Genomic DNA, 19,019 nt, shown 5'->3' with positions numbered 1-19,019 from the left:
CGTGGCTTGGGTCATCTGGGTAGAGGAACCAAACTGTGATAAAAATTACTCTCATAAGTGTTAGACTTTGGGAGATACAATCTTGCTTTTTTGATATTTTCTTATTTTAAATGTATAGAGTCATAAATATCTTTAGAATACATGGGAAACTGGTTAACAGTTGTCTGTGGGAAGAAAAATCGTGGGGCTAGTGAACTGAGAAGAAAGGGGGACTCTGAACCACATGTGCTCTTTGGCACCTTTTGAAATGCATACTATGCGTGTGTTCTTGTTCAAGTAAAAATTTTAAATATCTGAAAAGCACCTGGAAAGGTTTGCATGTTAATAAAAGTGTAAAGACATCTTGGATCATTTTTCTTCTTGTGAGAGTCCATTGAAAATGTTCAGGTTAGAATACCCCTACATGTCGTAATATTTGAGAACTAACAAGTTTCTTACGCTATTATCATTTCTTCAGATTACCATATTTTTCTAATTCTTTTTTTTAACATTATAGAATTTTGTTAATGTTTATTTATTTATTTATTTATTTTGAGAGAGATCACACAAGCAGGGGAATGGTGGGGAGGGGGGAAGGGCGGTGGAAAGAGAAAATCCCAAGTAGGCTCCACACTCAGCGCTGAGCCCAACACAGGGCTCGATGTCACAAACTGTGAGATCATGACCTGAGCTGAAATCAAGAGCCAGATGCTTAACCGACTGAGCTACCCAGGCCTCCCTATTTTTGTAAATCTTTTTTTTTTTAAGTTTATTCATTTATTTTGAGAGAGAGACAGAGTGAGTGGGGGAGGGACAGAGAAGGAGAGAGAGAATCCCAAGCTCAATGTGGGGCTCAAACTAATGAAACCGTAAGATCATGACCAGAGCTGAAACCAAGAGACGCTTAATGAACTGAGGCACCCAGGTGCCCCTAAATCTTGAATAATGTACATGAGGTGGCCTATTTGGCTTTTGTTATTTAAGGAAATGTTTAAAACATGACTCATTTGCAAATATATGTACTAACATGAGAAATTATATATATAAATGAAAAAAATTCACGTTGATAGGTAGTGGTTAATGCAAGTCCTGATTGTGTTGAATAAAAAATGTGCCTTTGAGTGTGTATATAATTTTTATAGCCAATAAATATGCATGTATTTATATTATGTGTGTGACATATACTTGATGAGTCATGAAATGTGTACTTGTAGATAATGAGCATGGGGGGGGGGGGTGCAGGTATGTTGAGTAAAAGCTCTGGAATGCCAGAAAGAAAACAATTTGTAGTGTCTGCCCTTAAAAGAGTTGGACTGGGAAGGGTGGAAGGATGCTTTTGCAGTGTAGATTCAACGTAAAAAAAAACCAACACATGCTTCTTTTGAAACTTAAAAAAATAGTTTGTTTTTTTTAATTTTTTTTTTCAACGTTTATTTATTTTTGGGACAGAGAGAGACAGAGCATGAACGGGGGAGGGGCAGAGAGAGAGGGAGACACAGAATCAGAAACAGGCTCTAGGCTCTGAGCCATCAGCCCAGAGCCCGACGCGGGGCTCGAACTCACGGACCGCGAGATCGTGACCTGGCTGAAGTCGGACGCTTAACCGACTGCGCCACCCAGGCGCCCCAAAAAATAGTTTTTAAAGAATAACTTAAGCAGGTATTTTGTTTAGTGATTACAATTTACAAAAGTCATACATTCTAAGTTGATAGTACAAGAACTTAAAATTCTGAGTTTTCATCTTAATGGTCAAATTCTTAAACTTAGTTTTCTAATCCCATTAAGAATGTATCTACCAACTGGTAACTAACATAATCCCCAGTGCCCTTGAGGCATGCTGGGTCTTGTCCAAACTAAACAACAAAAGGGTCTGGAGTTCAGAGAGCTATGGATACCCCAGATCATCCCTGTGAGAAAACAACAGTGTGGAGTGTTTGCTAGATGTTTTGGCTATTTTGAGTTCTAAACGAAACCCTTAAGCCTTAAGCCATGTATGGGACCTCCAAGAATAGCTAACAATCCAGTCTTCTACCTGATATTTGTATCCTTTCTATAACATTAACTTCTTGACCACCTCTAGGATACTCCATACTCAACAAAGAAGCCTATTCCCTTTCAAACAGGTAGTCAGTCCTGTTAGGAAGCTGGAACCACAATGTCCCAGACCTCACAATCCTATTATGATAAAATCATACTTCTTTTTATGAGTTGAATTACTATGGCACAGACTCCACGGGTCTGATTGCTGGGAATGTCTAAGCATACATCTTGTTCTTTTCTCAATTTCTCTTTCGTTCATTTCCCTCCACCTTACTTCCCTGAGTTCAGTAATTTTATCAGTGCATATCTAGACTATGTGCAACAGCAATCCTACCCCATTTCCCTCACCCAGTTCTTTATAAAACATGCACAGTGTGCCAAATTATTCTTAAAGATCTCTTTTCCTTCCCTGCTGCTGCAAGAGTAAAATCTAGGCCCAACATTCCAGTCCCGCCCCCCCCCCCCCTCCGGTCCTAACATAACCTTCGAGCTTCATCTGCCAATAATCTCCAGTCCTTGACTCTTAAAAGCAAGTCATTCTTTCTTTGTCGCCATTATAGGCTGGATTGTGTCTCCTCAAAATTCATATGTTGAAGTCCTAACCCCTGAGACCTCAAAATGTGACTATATGTGGAAATAGGGCCTTTAAAGTGGTGATTAAATTAAAATATGGCAGTAAGGTAGGTCTTCATACAATCTCTTGTACTTATATGAAGAAATGTGGACACATTGAGGGATAACAGAGATGCACATGTACAAATAAAAGATGATGTGAGGGGTGCCTGGGTGGCTCAGTTGGGCGCCCAACTTTGGCTCAGGTCATGGTCTTGCTGTTCATGGGTTCGAGCCTCGCATCAGGCTCTGTGCTGACGGCACAGATCCTGGAGCCTGCTTCGGATTCTGTATCTCCCTCTCCCTCTGCCACTCTCCTGCTCATTCTCTCTTTCTCTCTCAAACATTAAAAATAAATTTTTTTTAAAGACTATGTGAGTCACAGCAAGAAGGCAGCCATCTGCAAACCAAGGACAGAGGGCTCAGAATGAAATCAACACTGCTGAATCCTTGATCTTGGATCTCTACACTCCAGAACTATGAGAAGTAACTTCTTGTTGTTTAAGCCACCCAGTTTGTGGTATTCTGTAATGGCACTATGAGCAAGTTAATGCAATCCCTAACTCTCCCATGCATTTGTTTATACTACCTAGAATATTCCCTCTCTCTTCTGCCCATCTATGTGTTCTTTACTCTTTGAGCCCTCTCCTCATATATGACCTAATGTATTGCTTTCTCAGACCACCCTGATCCAAGCACCGAATATGTACAGCTTGGTGTTATTCGTTCTCATAGTTCATCTCCCTGCAAATAGCTGGAAAACTTGTTGAGATCAGGCTTAGAGATTTATACCTTATTTCCATAAAATATCTCAAACATACTAGATGCTCAAGAAATATCAACCAGTTAGAAGGTTTCAAGTACAATAATAGAAAACTCTACTCAAAAATGGCTTAAACAATAAGGAAAATTTATTTCCTATAATGAGTCCAGAGGTAGAAACTTTAGACTTCATTAATTCTTCAACTCAACATTGTCACTGTTGTTTCCATCTTTCTTCCAGCTCCCTTCACAGTGCCAAGATGGCTGGGCTATTACAGGAGGTGTACATGTAGAAACAGCCTCATTAGAAGAAGAACAGAAATAACTTTCTTCCAATGCACATCTTTTCTGAGCACCACGACCACCCTGGGACATTGTGTCTCATTGGTTAGAATTATGCCATCTGCCCGTTTGTAAACTAGTCACTGGCCTGGGAAGTAGGATTAACTTGATTGGTTGAGAGGAAAAAGGATTTGCCCATGTGCAGGAGAGTAGTCAGTTGTACGGATTCCAGAATCTGTCAGTAAAACAAACCAACAAAAACACCAAACATATGTGTGAGGGGGAAGAGTTGGGCTAAGAGCAATATTTAAATATGTACCAGTCATTGTTAACCACTTTCAATGTAATAACTCATTTAATCCTCACCACACCCTATGAGGCAGAGATATTATTCCTGTTTTACAAATAAGGAAACTGAGGGACAGAATGAAGTAACTTGGCCCAAAGTCACACAGCTACCAAGTAGTAAAGCTGGGATTCAAACCTAATAATCTGGCTTCAGAACTCATGCTGTCAGCTACCATATATTTCCTCTCTCTCAACCAAAAGTATTTGCCTGATTATATATATACAAAATGATTACAAGAGTATTGACATCATTTTGAGTGATGACGACCGTATCGACTCCTTCCTCCTACACACTCTGAGGGAGTCAGTATTTGCTCACTTCAGTGAATGACAGGTAGTCATGGCAGACGGAGACATAAGTGGCAAATGGAATGCAACAGTCTTACTGGATGAGTTGCAATATGAACACATTGGTATCTGTTCTTGGGCTCTCTCTTTCTCAATCTAGGGAGTTCCAGTACAAAGAATGAGTAAAGCTTATTCATCTGAAATATCGCCCAAACTCAATTTTCATGGGAAACTGTCCTGTTGTTTTTAAATGAATGCATGTGCCCAGAGGACCTGGACTTTTAAGTCCCTTTGGATTCCCAGTTCCATGAGGGGTAACAGCACATACCCACCATGTGTATTTCTTTGGACATCCTCTCCTATTTCTCCTCAGCACATTTATGTTGAAGCCTATTTCACAGAAGGATACCAGGGCTATATCATTCTTAAACTTGTTAAAGCCAAGAAATACAGTAAGCTTCTGCTTAAACTTAATCATAACGTTCTCACGTCCATAATTCTTTTATGGACCTAAATAAGAGGAACAGAATTTGAGGCCATGGTCAGATCAGCTTGCCTCGGTCTCTATTTAAGCCCTGAGTACAGGCTGCATGGTTAACCTTAAATTCCTTGGACATATTTGTTACTTCACATTCTTTCATTTAGGCTACTTTGCCAGGGACTTTAAAGTAGGAACGGCAGATGCAAACATTTGAAGCTGTAAAGTAAATAGTGGTATTTCTAAAAGTAAAAGCAGTTAACATTTCTGTTTTTAGATTTTCACAAGACACCTTAAAGTTCCATGACGTCTGGCAGGCTGGCTGAGATATGAAGTTGGGTCATGTCCTTCAAAGCCGGAGGCCAGGAAGTGGTGAGACAAGTTACCCAGCTGGTGGGTGAGACTTGCCAATCACCCAACATCTTCACCTCAGCACAGCATTTTTGTTCTCTGCTCATTATGCCTACACATTAACTGTTACGAAATGACTAAACAGAACAAAACAAAAATTAGGTTTCCTCGTGTAAAAATGTCCCCGAAACAGAAATGCTAGTGGTAGATATGGAGAGGTTTAAGAAAATTTTGATACTTAACCAAAAAAAAAAAAAAAAAAAAGGTATCCAGGATAAATAAATAAGTAGACAGTCAAATGTGGAAGAACCTGGCTCTCTGTCACAAATTATTTTATGTGTCGTAACGCAAGCCCAGAGAGCCCCTCTCTAAAATGGTGGAGGTCCCTTTCCTATAGAAGCCAAGGGGACAGACTCGAGCCGCTCAGTCAACACACAGGGCAAAGTCCACCACTGCCCCATTTTTGGTCCCTCTGCTGCTGTTTCTCTACATTCTCTACTGTAGCTGTTTTTCTATGAAACTCCATCAGCCTACTGGTCAGCTTGGTCCTTGGACACTGCTCTCAGCCACTAATGCTCTCACCACCTCCCACATCCCTCTGCCTCATACTGATCTCACCCCACCTGGTCCTTTCCCCAAAGCACCACCCACCCCAGCTGTTGTGGAGCAGCGGCTTCCCGGAAGGCTTGGTGATAAAGGGGAAGGAGTTCCAGCACAGTACAGCACAAAACTTAATGACTGGACATGACCTCTGCCACAGGGAGTTTCTCCTTAAGGACGTCCTCATCACACCCTGCCTTGGTTGAAGCAGGACAAGATAGTGGATATGAGAGCAGGCTCGGGGTCGACATCCTAGCTCTGCCACTCTCTAATAGGGAAACTTGTGACCCTCTCTAGGTTTCCATGTCTGTAAATGGAGCTACCAATGTACCTTCCTCCTCAGATGTACGTGAGGATTCAATGAGGTAAGCTGCATAAAGCAGACATCAGCCACTGTGGCTGGCACAGAGGGGTTGCTCAATAAATGATAGCTGTCAGGGCGCCTGGGTGGCTCAGTCAGTTGAGCAACGGACTTCAGCTCAGGTCATGATCTCACGTTTGTGGGTTCAAGCCCAGAGTCAGGTTCTGTGCTGACTCTCTCAAAAATAAAAATAAAAAACGTTAAAAAAATAAATGATAGCTGTTGTTGTTATGAGGGGTAAGTTGCCCGGGCTCCCCTCTCTGAACCTGTGAATAACAACCTTGCTGCATCTCACACACACACACACACACACACACACACACACACACACACACTACATCCCTATACTTAATACAGAAAATCTTTGAGAACGAGTCTGGGATTGGTAATTTCTTAAGCACCTTAGGTGATTTTAATATGCAGCCAGATTGAGAACCACTGTTATAGACTCTTTCCACATCTTCCCCTTTCTCTCTTTCCTGGGCCACCTCTCACCTTTCTGTAGGCCTCTGAGAGAAACTCAGGATTCTCCTATGTTTCCTCCCTTTTTTTTTTTTTTTAATTTATTGAGAGAGAGAGAGAGAGAGAGAGAAAGATTGTGAGTGTGGGAGGGGCAGAGAGAGAGAGGGAGACACAGAATCCGAAGCAAGCTCCAGGCTCCGAGCTATGAGCACAGAGCCCGACACGGGGCTTGAACCCACACACTGTAAGATCATGACCTGAGCCAAAATTGGACGCTTAAGTAAGCCATCCAGGTGCCCCTGTTTTCTCCCATTTTATTATAAGCATAGCATTTTTACTCTCTATGACTCATTCTAACCATGTAGGCTATGCCCAAGGGGCGTTGGCTTTCTCACCTTCAAAATATTGTATGTTTTTTTTCCTCTGGCCATGAAGTACATGAGATTTTATTCAGTTGTTGCTTTAAATAACCTTTTTTGTTAAATTTTTTTAATGTTTGTTTATTTTTAAGAGAGACAGAATGCAAGCGAGGGAGGGGCAGTGAGAGAGGGAGACACAGAATTGGAAGCAGGCTCCAGGCGCTGAGCTGTCAGCACACAGCTCGAACCCACCAACCACGAGCTCATGATCTGAGCCGAAGTCAGACACTTAACCAACTGAGCCACCCAGGCGCCCCAATAACATGTTTTACAATAGCAAAAAGTTACTATAGTTCTCCCCAAATTGGGTTATTGTGTAAGTGTCTGCATGTGTTTCTTCCAAACTAGGAGATCAAGGATTCTAGCTGTGGGACACAAGAAGCTGGAAGACACTGGACCACAACCTAGCAACATACATGGAGTACTTATAAAATATTTCTGCAGATCTCAGGGGATTGTCAGTCTTGGATATTTATTAGGAACACCTGATGAATGTTAAAACCCAGACCAAATCTAGGCCTCATCCCAAGAGATTCTAGTTTCATTGATCTAGAGTAGTGTCTGTGCTGTCGGGATTTTTTTTTTTGTAAGTTTATTTATTTATTGAGAGAGAGAGAGAGAGAGAGAGAGAGAGCAAGCACGCGTACCCATGTGGGGGGGGGAGGGGCAAAGAGGGGGAGACAGAATCCCAAGCAGGCTCTGTGCTGTCAGCGCAGCTGACTCACTAACCATGAGTACCTGACCTGAGCTGAAATCAAGAGTAGGCTGCTTAACCAAATGAGCCACCCAGGCACCCACAGGGTTTTTTAAATCTCTCCCAGGTGATTCCAGTGAGCAGCCACTGATCTTTGGAAACTGATCTTGTAACTTCAGTTTTTTGTTTTTTTTTTTTCCAACCACCATCAATGCATCAATCACTGCATTAATCCTGTGTTTCTGAAACTTGTCCCATTAAAAGAATCATTTGGGATGCTTCTTAAAAATACAGATTCCTGGGCCCCATTCCAGGCTTACTGAATCAAAATCTTCACAAAAAAATTTTTGATAGTGCCCATATAAGTTTTATCAGTCAAATGTGGGAAACACTATATTAATTTAACTTATCTTGGCCCATTTTCAGTTGATTAATATGTACTTCATTCATTTGTCTGAAAAATTTTAATGAGCACCAAATATGTGCCCAGCATGTTTTTAGCCACTAGGAATACACCAAAAAACGAGACAATTCCATGTCCTCTGTCCAGGAGCAGAGTAAACAAGCAAAGAAGTTAATCTCAGATAGTGACAAATGTCATAAAGGCCAGAGAGCAAGATAAAGGGCTAGAAGGTGATATGGAGGTACAGGAAGCCATTGTTGTAAAAAGGGTGGCAAGAGAAGTTGCATCTGAACAGACAACTGATTGATGAGAAACTGCTGAGAATATCATTGCTGCCCCACTTATACCATTTTTAATCTCTACGTCTCATCTCTCCTAAATGATATGGGCTTTTCTTCAAGGTCAGGGACTGTGTCTTATATTTTTGTATTCTCTCGTAGCAACCAGTGTAGCACTTTGCACAGGTAAGAACTCAGTGAATTACACTAGATTCAAAAGCATTTCATCCTTAAACATACCATTAAACACAGCCAGCAGAGGATACAGCAAGTTCCCTGATTACTAAGTAAAGGAAAATCCAGGAAAACACACATCAATCATCAGATACTCAGCCCAAGGTTAGACTTTCTGCTTACTTCCAGCTGCTTGCCACAGTTACAGATTCTTAGTGGAAAATCTTTCAAACATGCCAAGATCTGGTCATCTGCGCACGACTCCACACTGGTGAGATCCAACACGAAATTGTGATCATCAGTTTTTGTCAGCTTACCATTTTGTGATGTAATTTGTTGCCTTTTGTATCCAACATCTCAACTTCTCCAACTTCTATTTTCATGAGGTAATCAGCTGAGCTTCTCAGAAGGCCACTGTATCCTATTATGTTTCTAGAAGGCCAAAGGAGATTCTTTAATACAGCCAAAAATACTCAGAAAGTTTAGTGAAACCAATTCAGATGTCTGGGGGAGGTTTATCACAATTCCAATTTGGAATTCACATGGCTTTAGGAAGGCTTTTCATTTCTTACAGGATTACCCTGTTCAGATGCTTTCCTTGGGCCAAGGACAACACAGCCAGTACTGGAAGGCTCACCCAGGGGAAAACATCATTTGGTAAGGAAATTCCTGAACAAGGACTATTGAGGCCGGTGTGTTTCATACCAATTCTACCACTGATTTGCTGTTTGACCTGAGCAAATTACTTGTCCCCTTTGAGCCCCAGGATCCTTAGATGTAAGATATAATGTCCTTTTCTCTGATGACAGTCTGATTGTTATAAAGACCAAATGAGGGGCGTCTGGGTGGCTCAGGCAGTTGGGCATCCAACTTCGGCTCAAGTCATGATCTTGTGTTTCGTGAGTTCAAGCCCAGCATCCAGCTCTGTGCTGGCAGCTCAGAGCTGCCTTCAGATCCTTCATCCCTCTCTCTTTCTGCCCCTCTCCCATTTGTGCTCTCTCAAAAACAAATAGAACATTAAAAAAAAAAAAAAAGACCAAATGAAATTAATGAAAGGAAAGAGCACTTTAAAGCATGCTAATTGCAGTGGCATTGCAACATACCATTATTGTGGCCAAATAATCTAACATGTTCTTATACTCCATATGGTAGGTGTCCTTTTAGCCTCTCATTTCTGCAGTAAAAGTTCAGAAGTAAAATTCTGCCAGGCACGCCTTCCCCACTCACAGCTGTGCTTTTGATAAGCTATCTTTACTTATCTTTGCTTTCCTACATGGGTGTGCTTAGATTGCCCTCTGCTCGGAGTGATGTGCTGTAGTGGTGTCCTCAGTGACTGTGTCCCCTTGGCTGACTTCCTGAGCATGGCTGTCATTTGGCCCATCATTTGGCGCTTGGCATCTCCTGTCCTGTTGGTTATTGATGTTCTGGGTACAGGGACTATGTCTGTAAGTACAATGTCTTACTTGGAGGAGAGGCCCTGTGATTTATAATTCTTTGCCTCCTTAGCTCAAGCAAACATTTTCATTAACAGTGACTTTTAGGGCTGGTACTTGGTGGAATAGTGTCCTCCCAAAATTCATGTCCACCCAGAACCTGTGGACCTGACCTTATTTGGAAATAGGGTCTTTGCAGATGTAATCAAGTTAAGATGAGGTCATACTGGATTAGGGTGGTCCTAAATCCTGTGTCCGATAACCCTAAAGAAGACAGAAATTTGGACAAAGAGAAGACACACACACACAAAAGAAGGCTAACGTAGTAAAGGAAACAAAGTCTGAAGTGATGTTTCTGCAAGTCGAGGAGCGCCAAGGAGTGCCCTTGACCACCGCAAGCGAGGAAGAGACAGAGGAGTATTCTTCCCTAGAGCTTTCAGAGGGAGCATGGCCCTGCCAACCCCTTAATTTCAGGCTTCTGGGTCCAGACTGTGAAAGAATACGTTTCTACTGTTTTAAGTCACCTAGTTCGTGGTAATTTGTTACGGCAGCTCTGGGAAACTAACAGGAATACTGAGCTTGCTGCACAGCGTAGCAGAGACCTTCCGTGGCCACCATCCAGCCTTGGACAGTCAGCTTTTGGAAGACTTGGGGCACTGTTTTAAGGAAAGGGACTAATTGATGGCAGTGAATAGAGAGGGCAGGGAGAGAATGGGCATGGTCTGAATATAGAACAATCCAAAACAACGTGCCCAAACTTTATGCTAAAGGTGTTTTTTAAGGCCCCATCATAGAAACAGTTTGCTTTATGACGAGTAAGTAGGTTGATCTGGGAGTTGGAGACAGGGGAGCAAGTGAGTGAATGGATACCCACTTTTAAAAAAAATTTTTTTAACATTTATTTATTATTGAGAGACAGAGACAGAGCATGAGCATGGGAGGGGCAGAAAGAGGGGGAGACACAGAATCTGAAGCAGGATCCAGGTTCTGAGAGGTCAGCACAGAGCCTGATGCGGGGCTCTAACTCAGAAACTGCAAGATCATGACCTGAGCAGAAGTTGGACCCTTTACCGACTGAGCCACCCAGATGCCCCTGGATAACCACTTTTGATTGGATATATTCAGAATAAGAAAACTGGTCTCTTTGGGAGGAATTCTGTGAGTGTGGCTTTCGTAACGCCCTTGCTTGAGATAACCAGAAGCTTCGGTGGTGCGAGTGGGGGCTGGTGTGGGCCGGTGGGCCATTCAAATCCCAGTCTCAGAGGCCTCAGTCTCCTAAGCTGTTAACAGCATGGACACTTGGGGCAGCCCATCAGGGTCTGAGTTCTGGCTCTTCCATTTATTGGCAACTTATTTCACTTCACCTGCTTCCCTTTTGTCATCTATAAAATCAGAATAGAAATGGCACCTCTTTTGCAACTTTGTGATGATTAAAGGAGTCTGTATAGATATCTTAGAATAGCGCCCAAGATGGATGATAGAAGCCTTACCTGTTTTTATCATCATCTTCTTCGGGTGCAGACGGGGGAGACAAGCAGAGTGAGTTACCTGATCTTTAGTGACTCTTGCAGAAAAAGGAGGTCCCACTGGGGAAAAGGAGATGAGTGCAAAGCTGGCCATTTACTTGAAAGTGCCTGCAAAATGGATCTTGAAGTATTTGCTCCCCTGGCACAGAGAAGTTTTTAAGAGGCAGAGTAGTCTCAGAGTCTCTACTACTGTGGACAGACTCTAGATCCTGGGAGTAAAGGATACAGAGTCTTATGCAGTGCTCCCTAGTTGGGATTCACTGGGTGTCAGAGTCTGGTCTTATCTGGCTCTCCACCCACCAACCAGGCATATGGCAAGCCCTTAGTCAACACGGACTGACACTGAAGGAAGCAGCAAACCAGCTGTGACTGACTTGCCTCGTGGGCCTCCTGTTGTAAAAGTCAGGCCCTAGGAGCCTCTGGCCCTAAAAGGAACAGGAGTGCTGCAGGAGACTTCTGGAAGTAGACAACTGCCAGCACAGATAAAGCATCTGAGATAGGGAAAGGGAAGGGACTCCATTTTTAGAAAGGCTCCATCTCTGCCGTTCTTCTGCTAGGCCCCATTTACTCATGTTCTATTTTTTGCGTTTGCATAAACCAGAGGAGCTATGTTCCCACTCCAAGGGGGAAATAAGAAAGTTATTCTCCGAGTTCTGTCCTAAGTTCTTAGACACCGGATAACATCTAAGAAGAGCCAGATCCCAAACTCATTCCAGGACATTAGCTTCGATCAAATCTGGGCTGACGCTGGCATCAACACCGCGGACCTTCTAAAATAACACCTAATATTCACCTGTCATGTGCCTTTGGCCCCTCTCCTGGAATCCTCAAGGAACACATACCCTGGACACCTTTCCAATATAAATCCCTAACCCAAAGCAACCCCTAGACTCATTCCCCCTTTGGAGTCTCCCAGACACTCCCTCTGCTATTCTCGGTCACTCCCGCTATTCCATAAACTTTTCACATGTGATTTCTATCCTTGCCCGAAGCCAAGGATCCTATTGGCTCGTCCTTTGGGGCCCCTCTCCCGTGTCCTCAGACTGGCCTGCCTGCATCACATCCACTTCCAAAAATTAGTATATTTCAAGCTGTAGATATTTCTTAGTTGGTTAAGTAGGTCTGAGCTTGCTTTCATTCAATTATTCCGGGATCAGGACTGGTACCGGATCCCACGCCCTCAAGGCCTGACGCCCTCACCGACCCCCCACCCCCACCCCACCCCGCTTTCTCGGGTAAAAAGGAAGACTTCGAGTGTCTATTTGGCATGTAGGCACTGACGGAAAACAACTTTGTACCCTATTTATTGGCCATAAAGCTCCACCTTCCCACGCTGTTCCTAGATATTTCTCCCGGCTGCGTGGGACACTGTCCCAGTCTCACCAATGAGAGCCAGGCAAATCCTGCAGGGCCCGAGCTTCACAGAGCACAGCCTTGGGGGAAAGCAAGGAGTCGCAGATGTAAGTTTGCTTTGTCACCGCCCTCTGAGCGACTTTGGGCAAGTCTCTTGGCTCCCCGGACCTCGGATTTCTTGTCTATTTAACGCGGGGAGGCACCCGAACCTGGATGACGCTCAGGGCAGCGGCGCAGAGCCGCGCGGCTCGGCCGGAGCGGAGCGCGCTGCGCGCGCCTCGCAACTTTGTCCCAAGCTTGGAGCGGGGACCCCGGAGTGCAGGGGCGGGGAGCTCCCGCTGCGGGAGCGCGGCGACGGCGCTCCTCCTTTCTCCTCCACGTCACGGGGGCCGCTCGGCGCTCTCCCACCCCCGGCCGAGGGAAAGCAACTCCCTAGCAGGGCGCGCCGCCGAGTTGGCGAAAGGGGAGGAGGCGGGAGCGAGCCGCCGCCGCCGCCGCAGAGGGGCTGGGAGCCCGGAGCGCAGCTCGCGGCCCCCTCCCGGACGGCCTCTGCAGCCGCGGGGACCCCGCGTCCGGGGCTCCCCTGCTCCCTTTCGTAAGTCGACTTGGCCACGCAGGCCAGCGAGGAACGGCCGGGGCCGGGGTGCAGGGCTCCGATCCCAGCCACGGAGTGGCCGGGACGGCCGGACCCTCTCCTCCTCCAGACTTTGACTTTCCCGCTAGGGAAAACTTGGGCGCCGCGTTGCTCTCGGGGGGGGGGGGGGGGGGGGGGGGGGGCGGGGACGCCGACCACGGGGTGCCGCGGCGGGATCCCGGGCTGAGCCCCGGCCTGGCTGCGCGCCTAGCGGGTGCCGGGAGGAAGGGCGCGGGCACCCGGCGGGAGGAGATGGAGTCGGGGGCTATTGCGGGTGACCCCGCCTCGGCACTCGCAGACGCCGCAACTTCGGGAACCCGCGCGGCGTGTCCGCACCAGGGTTTCCCCGGACTCTCCCCGAGCGGTGAGAACGCGGCTCCGGCACGCGCCCTTTCCGAGGCGGGGGGCCCGCAGTTTCCGTCCCGCGGCACAAGGGCCGCTCTGGCGAGGGGCACCAAGGGGGAGGGGGCGCGACGCCGGCTATTCCCACCTCCCCCCAACCCAGCGCTCCAGCTTCACCGCAGCCCCAGCGCCGCCGGCGACGCTGCCCGAGACTCGGGTCCCTGGCGTACTCGTCCCTGGTAGGCGGGAAGCGCGTGGGCGGGAGAGGGACGAGGCGCTTGGGGATGGGCTGCACCAGTGGCTTGTCCATTAGCACTGGGCGCTCTGGGGCGGAGGGGAGGGGTGGGGTGGGGTGGTGGGGTGAGGTCTCACCAGTTTGGAAATCGCAAGCTGTGGGGCGGACCTCCTGGCGTTGCCCTCCGCAGGGACGAGCTTCGTTGCTTTTTAAGGTCAAGTTTTCATGCCGCAGAGCTGACCAGGACGTCCCCCCTGCGAGGTGGCCGCGCCGCTCAGGCAGGCTTGGAGCCTCCGGGGATCCAAGCCAAGAGGTCTGGACTCTCGAGTCAGTTTACCATCTTTACTTAGACTGACGGCGTGAGTGAGCTGGTATTGCCTGGTAGTTTTAGAACCAAGTTCTCGGTCTTGGGGAGGTTTTCCGGGTTGTTGTCCCACGGGAAGCTTGTGATTTGCCCCCTTACCTGGGCACACGAAGAGGTGGTGTTAGCCCTCAGACCCCTACCCTTCCCTCTTCTTGTCCGTACAGTTGAAGAGGAACAACCCAGAATATTAAGGGAATTAGGGCTAATAAGTATCCCGTGAGAGTTGGTAGACATAGAAGTCACCCTTCTTGATCTTACATGCATGAAGCGTGCCCTTATCAAACCACCAATCAGCCTAAGGCATTTTAGAACCTAACTGTCCCTTTTGACAGCCTTCGTTGATAGTGTCTTGAGGAAGTAAAATCTTTAAAAATAAATGAATGATGGCAGGGAACATTTCTGTGCTGCACTTTCCAAGGATCCAATACTGTCCGAGAAATGACCGATTAAGATGCTGTTGAATTACCTCTTTTATTAGCAGAGAAACAATAGCCAAAGAATTTCGTTGTGTGGTCCGGAGTTCGGAAAGCTGATAGAAGAATTTGGGGCAGGGGGAGATGAGGAGCAGGGTTCCTTCCTGTTTATTGCTTGTACTCATTCCAGAGTTAACTCATTCCAAAGTGATTTGCTAAATGCCACAGTTATCAGCACGGTGGTAGGTAGGAGTGAATGGCATAATTGGGGAATAAGTCAAAGTCGGCACTTGATAGCACCATGCCAAGTAAGTACCCTCAAGATAGGCAGGCAGTAAATAGTTATCAATGTGACTTTGAATGAATGCAGATCATGGCTGCAGTGGGGGGTGGGGGGTAGGGGGTGAGGAAGTAGGGAATGTACATGACTGTGCCCAGCTTCTGTTTTCTCCCTTGAAAATCACTGAATACTGCAGCTGCTAGTTTGGTTGGTAACCTGGGGCTTATTTTAGGGCCCCTACCAGAAGTAAACTGTGTCTCCTTCAAAGAAAGGATTTCTTTCTTAGGCTGGGAAGTGGAAGAAAGCAACACGAGAATGGGATTATGTGATGCCGGGTTGAAAAGTCAATTCATCAATCTAAATTTGTTGAGACCTTACTGTGGGTCTGGCCAGTGCCGTGTGCTTGGGGGGAGGGGGGTGGCAGGGAGAAGGAGGCAGATGTGCTGAGTCTGGGAAAGAGGCAGGTGGCCTTCTGGGGGAGATTTAAGGTGGGCCTCATGGATGAGTGGGAGTGGCATCCACTAAGTGCACGAAAGAGAAGGGGGAAAGGAGCATTCTCCCCGCCCAGGGGGCAGTGTGCCCTGAGACAGAAGGCCTAGCAGAGAGTTTGTGGAATGGAGAGGTCCAGTTTGATGTGAAGGGAGAGTGGCACAGGTGAGGCGAGCAGGTGCCAGGGCTACATGATGCCAGGCCTTGGGGCCCTTTTGTGGAATTAATCCTCTGGACAGTTTCACACCTGAGAGTGTCCTGGTGAGAGTTGCATTCGAAACAAAACAAGACTAGGTTTGCTGTGTGAGAATGGATCTGAGGTACCCAGAAGGTAAACAGGGCTGTTCCAAGGGTCTGAGAGGCCTGGGGGTCTGGGCTGGGCTGAGGCCGTGGCAGCAAGTGCTAGCATTCAAGGCAGACTCTGGAGCGGGACTTTTGTGTGGAGAGGGCAGGGTGACTCTCTCCAGGTTGTGGCAGATGTTGCTGCCATTCATAAAAAACGGAACATTAGAGGAGGGGCAGGTTTTGGAGGAAAGATATGTTTGGTTGATTGAGTCTGAGACCCTGGCTGATGCTCCAGTGGAGTAGGAGTCACCTGTGCTGGGGCACTATTTAACGCTTGGGGTGGCCGGGGTAGGGGTGTGGACCTGGGACAGAGCCCCTGCCTTCATGGGGAGAGGTGAGAGCCAGGGGGGCGCGTCTCACACATGGGAGCGAGCACCTGCCCGGTCCACAGGGCGCGCTGCAGGCTGAGGACTGGCAGTGGCCTCCACGCTTGCTTCCCTGGAAGCCACTCCTCAGGTGAGAGGAGGGAAAGGGGGATGGCTTTTGTGAGATGATGGAGCTTCACACACAATACGTGAAAGGGATGGAACGAAGATACTGGAGTCCCTTCAGGTGAATACAGTCTGATTGGGCTGGCATTTTGACATCGAACTCACGTAACTCTCAGCAGCTCACAGAAACAGTACTTTGAAGCACATATGACTGTGAGATGTGAACTTTGACTTCGTGAATCATGCAAACTTAATGTTTCGTAGTAACACAGCTGGAAATGGGGCAACAGAGCAGCAGCTCCACAGAGTGGCCCCTGGAGCGATACTGCTGAGGCCACTTCTGGCTGTGCCGCTCCCTCGCTTATGCATGAGAGTTTCCTGGCCTCTGAAATGACACCACATGGACGGGGCGCACGCTTGATAGTACCTTCTCATGGGCTGTGGTGAGGATTGCACGTGTGCATCCCGCACGCACAACGTGTACACGATGTGTGCATTGTGCCGGCCTGTAAGCCTTAGTGCCGGCAGTTTTAGGATGATGTCACCTCATTACTTCCAGATGTAGGATCTGAGAACCAGAGAATTGGGAGAACTTGTACAAGGCCATAGAACCGAACAGTGGCCAAGTTCAGGCTAGGATCCCGTTTGCCTGACTCCCGGACAGGGGCGCCTTCCATTTAACAGGCTAACCAGTGTCAGGTGCTAGGTGCCATATAAAATTAACTGTAATAAAAGAATCTGATCACTGCTCGCCAGACTGTAGAGAAGCAAAGCAGATAATATCAATGTCAAAGCTTACAGACTTTTCCCAAGCAATTTAGAAGTGTATGTTTTGTATTAATTTGCATTGCTTTGCATGTCATTGTATATGCATTCCATATGCTGGTAATTTTCCTACTGGGATCGAAAGGCTAAAGCTTCAAGTATATAAGATCAAATAAAAATTAATCAGGAATTGAATGCAGCTGGTTTGAAATCTAATGGGCCCCTGGGCACGGTGGGCTTGGTGTGGGCTTTTAGGGGGAAAGGACTGGATCAGTATTTGCTATTTTAGCAGATGTGGGAAGCAAGATACCATTTGATGAAAGCAGGTCACATTTTAATATGTAATGAGGCTTGACCCGCCGAATATAATACATCAGGACAGGATGCATGGAAGAACACCAGAAGGAGACTGCCCACTACGTAAAATGCAAGAAATGAAGCAGAGAGAGAGACAGAATTTTGCTCTATGAAGCTGAACTAATAAGAAATGCTAAGGGTCAGAAGTAAAGGTGAAACTTCTGTTCAGCAACATAAAATTTTAAAAAGAGCACAATCTTAAAAATAAATGTGTGTTTTTTTTTAATGTTTATTTATTTTTGAGAGAGAAACAGATGGTGAGCAGGGGAGGGGCAGAGAGAGAGAGGGAGACACAGAATCTGAAGCAGGCTCCAGGCTCTGAGCTGTCAGCACAGAGCCCAACATGGGGCTCGAACTCATGAACCATGGGATCATGACCTGAGCTGAAGTCAGACACTTATCTGACTGAGCCACGCAGGTGCCCCAATATGTGGGGTTTTAAAACCAATAAATTATCCCTAATTTGGACTTGCTAGGGAATGGCCATTGTGTCTTAGTAAAATCTCAGAAATACATACATGTTTTTTTTCTGAATTACAATTTTGTTTCTCAGAGTATGGTCCCTGGACCAGCCACGTCAGCCTCCCCTGGGAACTTAGAAATGCAAATTCCGAGACCATCCAGATCTGCTGAATGGGAACCTCTGGGGATGGGGCCCAGCATCCTGGGTTTCAATATTTGGAGCCAGCTTTCATTCTTCTTGAATTTTTGTTTCTTTAGTCTCAACCTTCCATTTCCCTCTTGTGTTCACGAGCTTCTCACTGTTCTGCTTAACTTCTGCTGGTCAGTGTCCTTGTGGGGGGTTGTACCCAGACACAAACCCATCCCTTCCTCCGCCCCAGGGTCTAACCCCGGGGAAGATGCTTCCTGAGGGCCCTCTAAGCTCTCAGGTTGTGCAGTCCTGTGGTTCTCATGCTTCCCAGAACCACACTGATTTGGGTTTTGGTTTGCATCTGCTGCCTTTAAAAAAAAAAATCTGTTGGCAGTCTCATCCCCAACAAACTGTTACTCCCCCCAGACATACAGTCCGCCAAACCCTGAACTGTTCTCTCCAGATGCTCCTGTTAAACCCCATTTCTCCATCTGCTGTGAGTGCAGTTAATTTCTTGGACCTAAGCGCTGGTCTTTGTACTGACGTTAGATTGCATCTTACTGGATTCAAGTCTGTCCAAATCTGTTTGGATCCTCCTTCTGTCCTCTTTCGTATAAACCTTCATGTCCTCTGCTGATCTGGCTGCTGATGTCCTGGCCAGAGGAATTAATAACAATGTGAGTAGCTTTGGTAGAGGCCTTCCTCACGGTTAATGAGGCTTAAAAACTTGGCATCTTTTGCAGTCCTTGTGGGGCTGACATCAGAAGAATTGTCATCAGCCCATCGTTGTTTGGTTTAAATTACAGCTGCTCTGAAGCATCCCCATGCGGTTGCTCCGAGAGAGGGAGAGGACGAGAGGACCATCTTCTCTGACTCCAGCCTCCGTGTCCCCCTACCCCGCACCCCTTATAGTCACTGGCAGCTTATGG

The 19,019-nt window shown here is 46.5% G+C and overlaps 1 protein-coding gene and 1 long non-coding RNA gene across 5 annotated transcripts in view; one reads left to right on the top strand and one right to left on the bottom strand.

Moving 5' to 3' along the window:
- Positions 1-3,520: 3,520 nt before the first annotated feature.
- On the bottom strand, positions 3,521-12,987 carry LOC123606884. The gene is made up of 3 exons (XR_006716547.1): positions 12,874-12,987; positions 8,849-8,963; positions 3,521-3,910 (listed from the first exon to the last, which is right to left on the bottom strand). It is a non-coding gene; the product is annotated as an uncharacterized LOC123606884 (long non-coding RNA).
- Positions 12,847-19,019, top strand: part of GCNT4 (glucosaminyl (N-acetyl) transferase 4) — a 28,505-nt gene continuing 22,332 nt past the window's right edge. The window contains exon 1 of one of the 4 annotated variants that reach the window (XM_045495644.1): positions 12,847-12,950. Coding sequence is in view for 1 of the 4 variants with exons in the window: in XM_045495635.1 (XP_045351591.1) it covers positions 12,876-13,438 (563 nt within the window). In the remaining 3 variants the exon portion in view is untranslated. Of the gene's footprint in view, positions 13,439-13,694; positions 13,842-14,197; positions 14,368-19,019 lie in introns of those variants that run through there. The other 3 variants (XM_045495635.1, XM_045495652.1, XM_045495661.1) reach the window with 3 other exon arrangements.

The sequence above is a fragment of the Leopardus geoffroyi genome, chromosome A1 (assembly GCF_018350155.1).
Source record: "Leopardus geoffroyi isolate Oge1 chromosome A1, O.geoffroyi_Oge1_pat1.0, whole genome shotgun sequence".
Taxonomy (NCBI): Eukaryota; Metazoa; Chordata; class Mammalia; order Carnivora; family Felidae; genus Leopardus; species Leopardus geoffroyi.
Note: the sequence above shows the minus strand (reverse complement) of the source record. Positions and strands in the feature narration are given on the sequence as shown.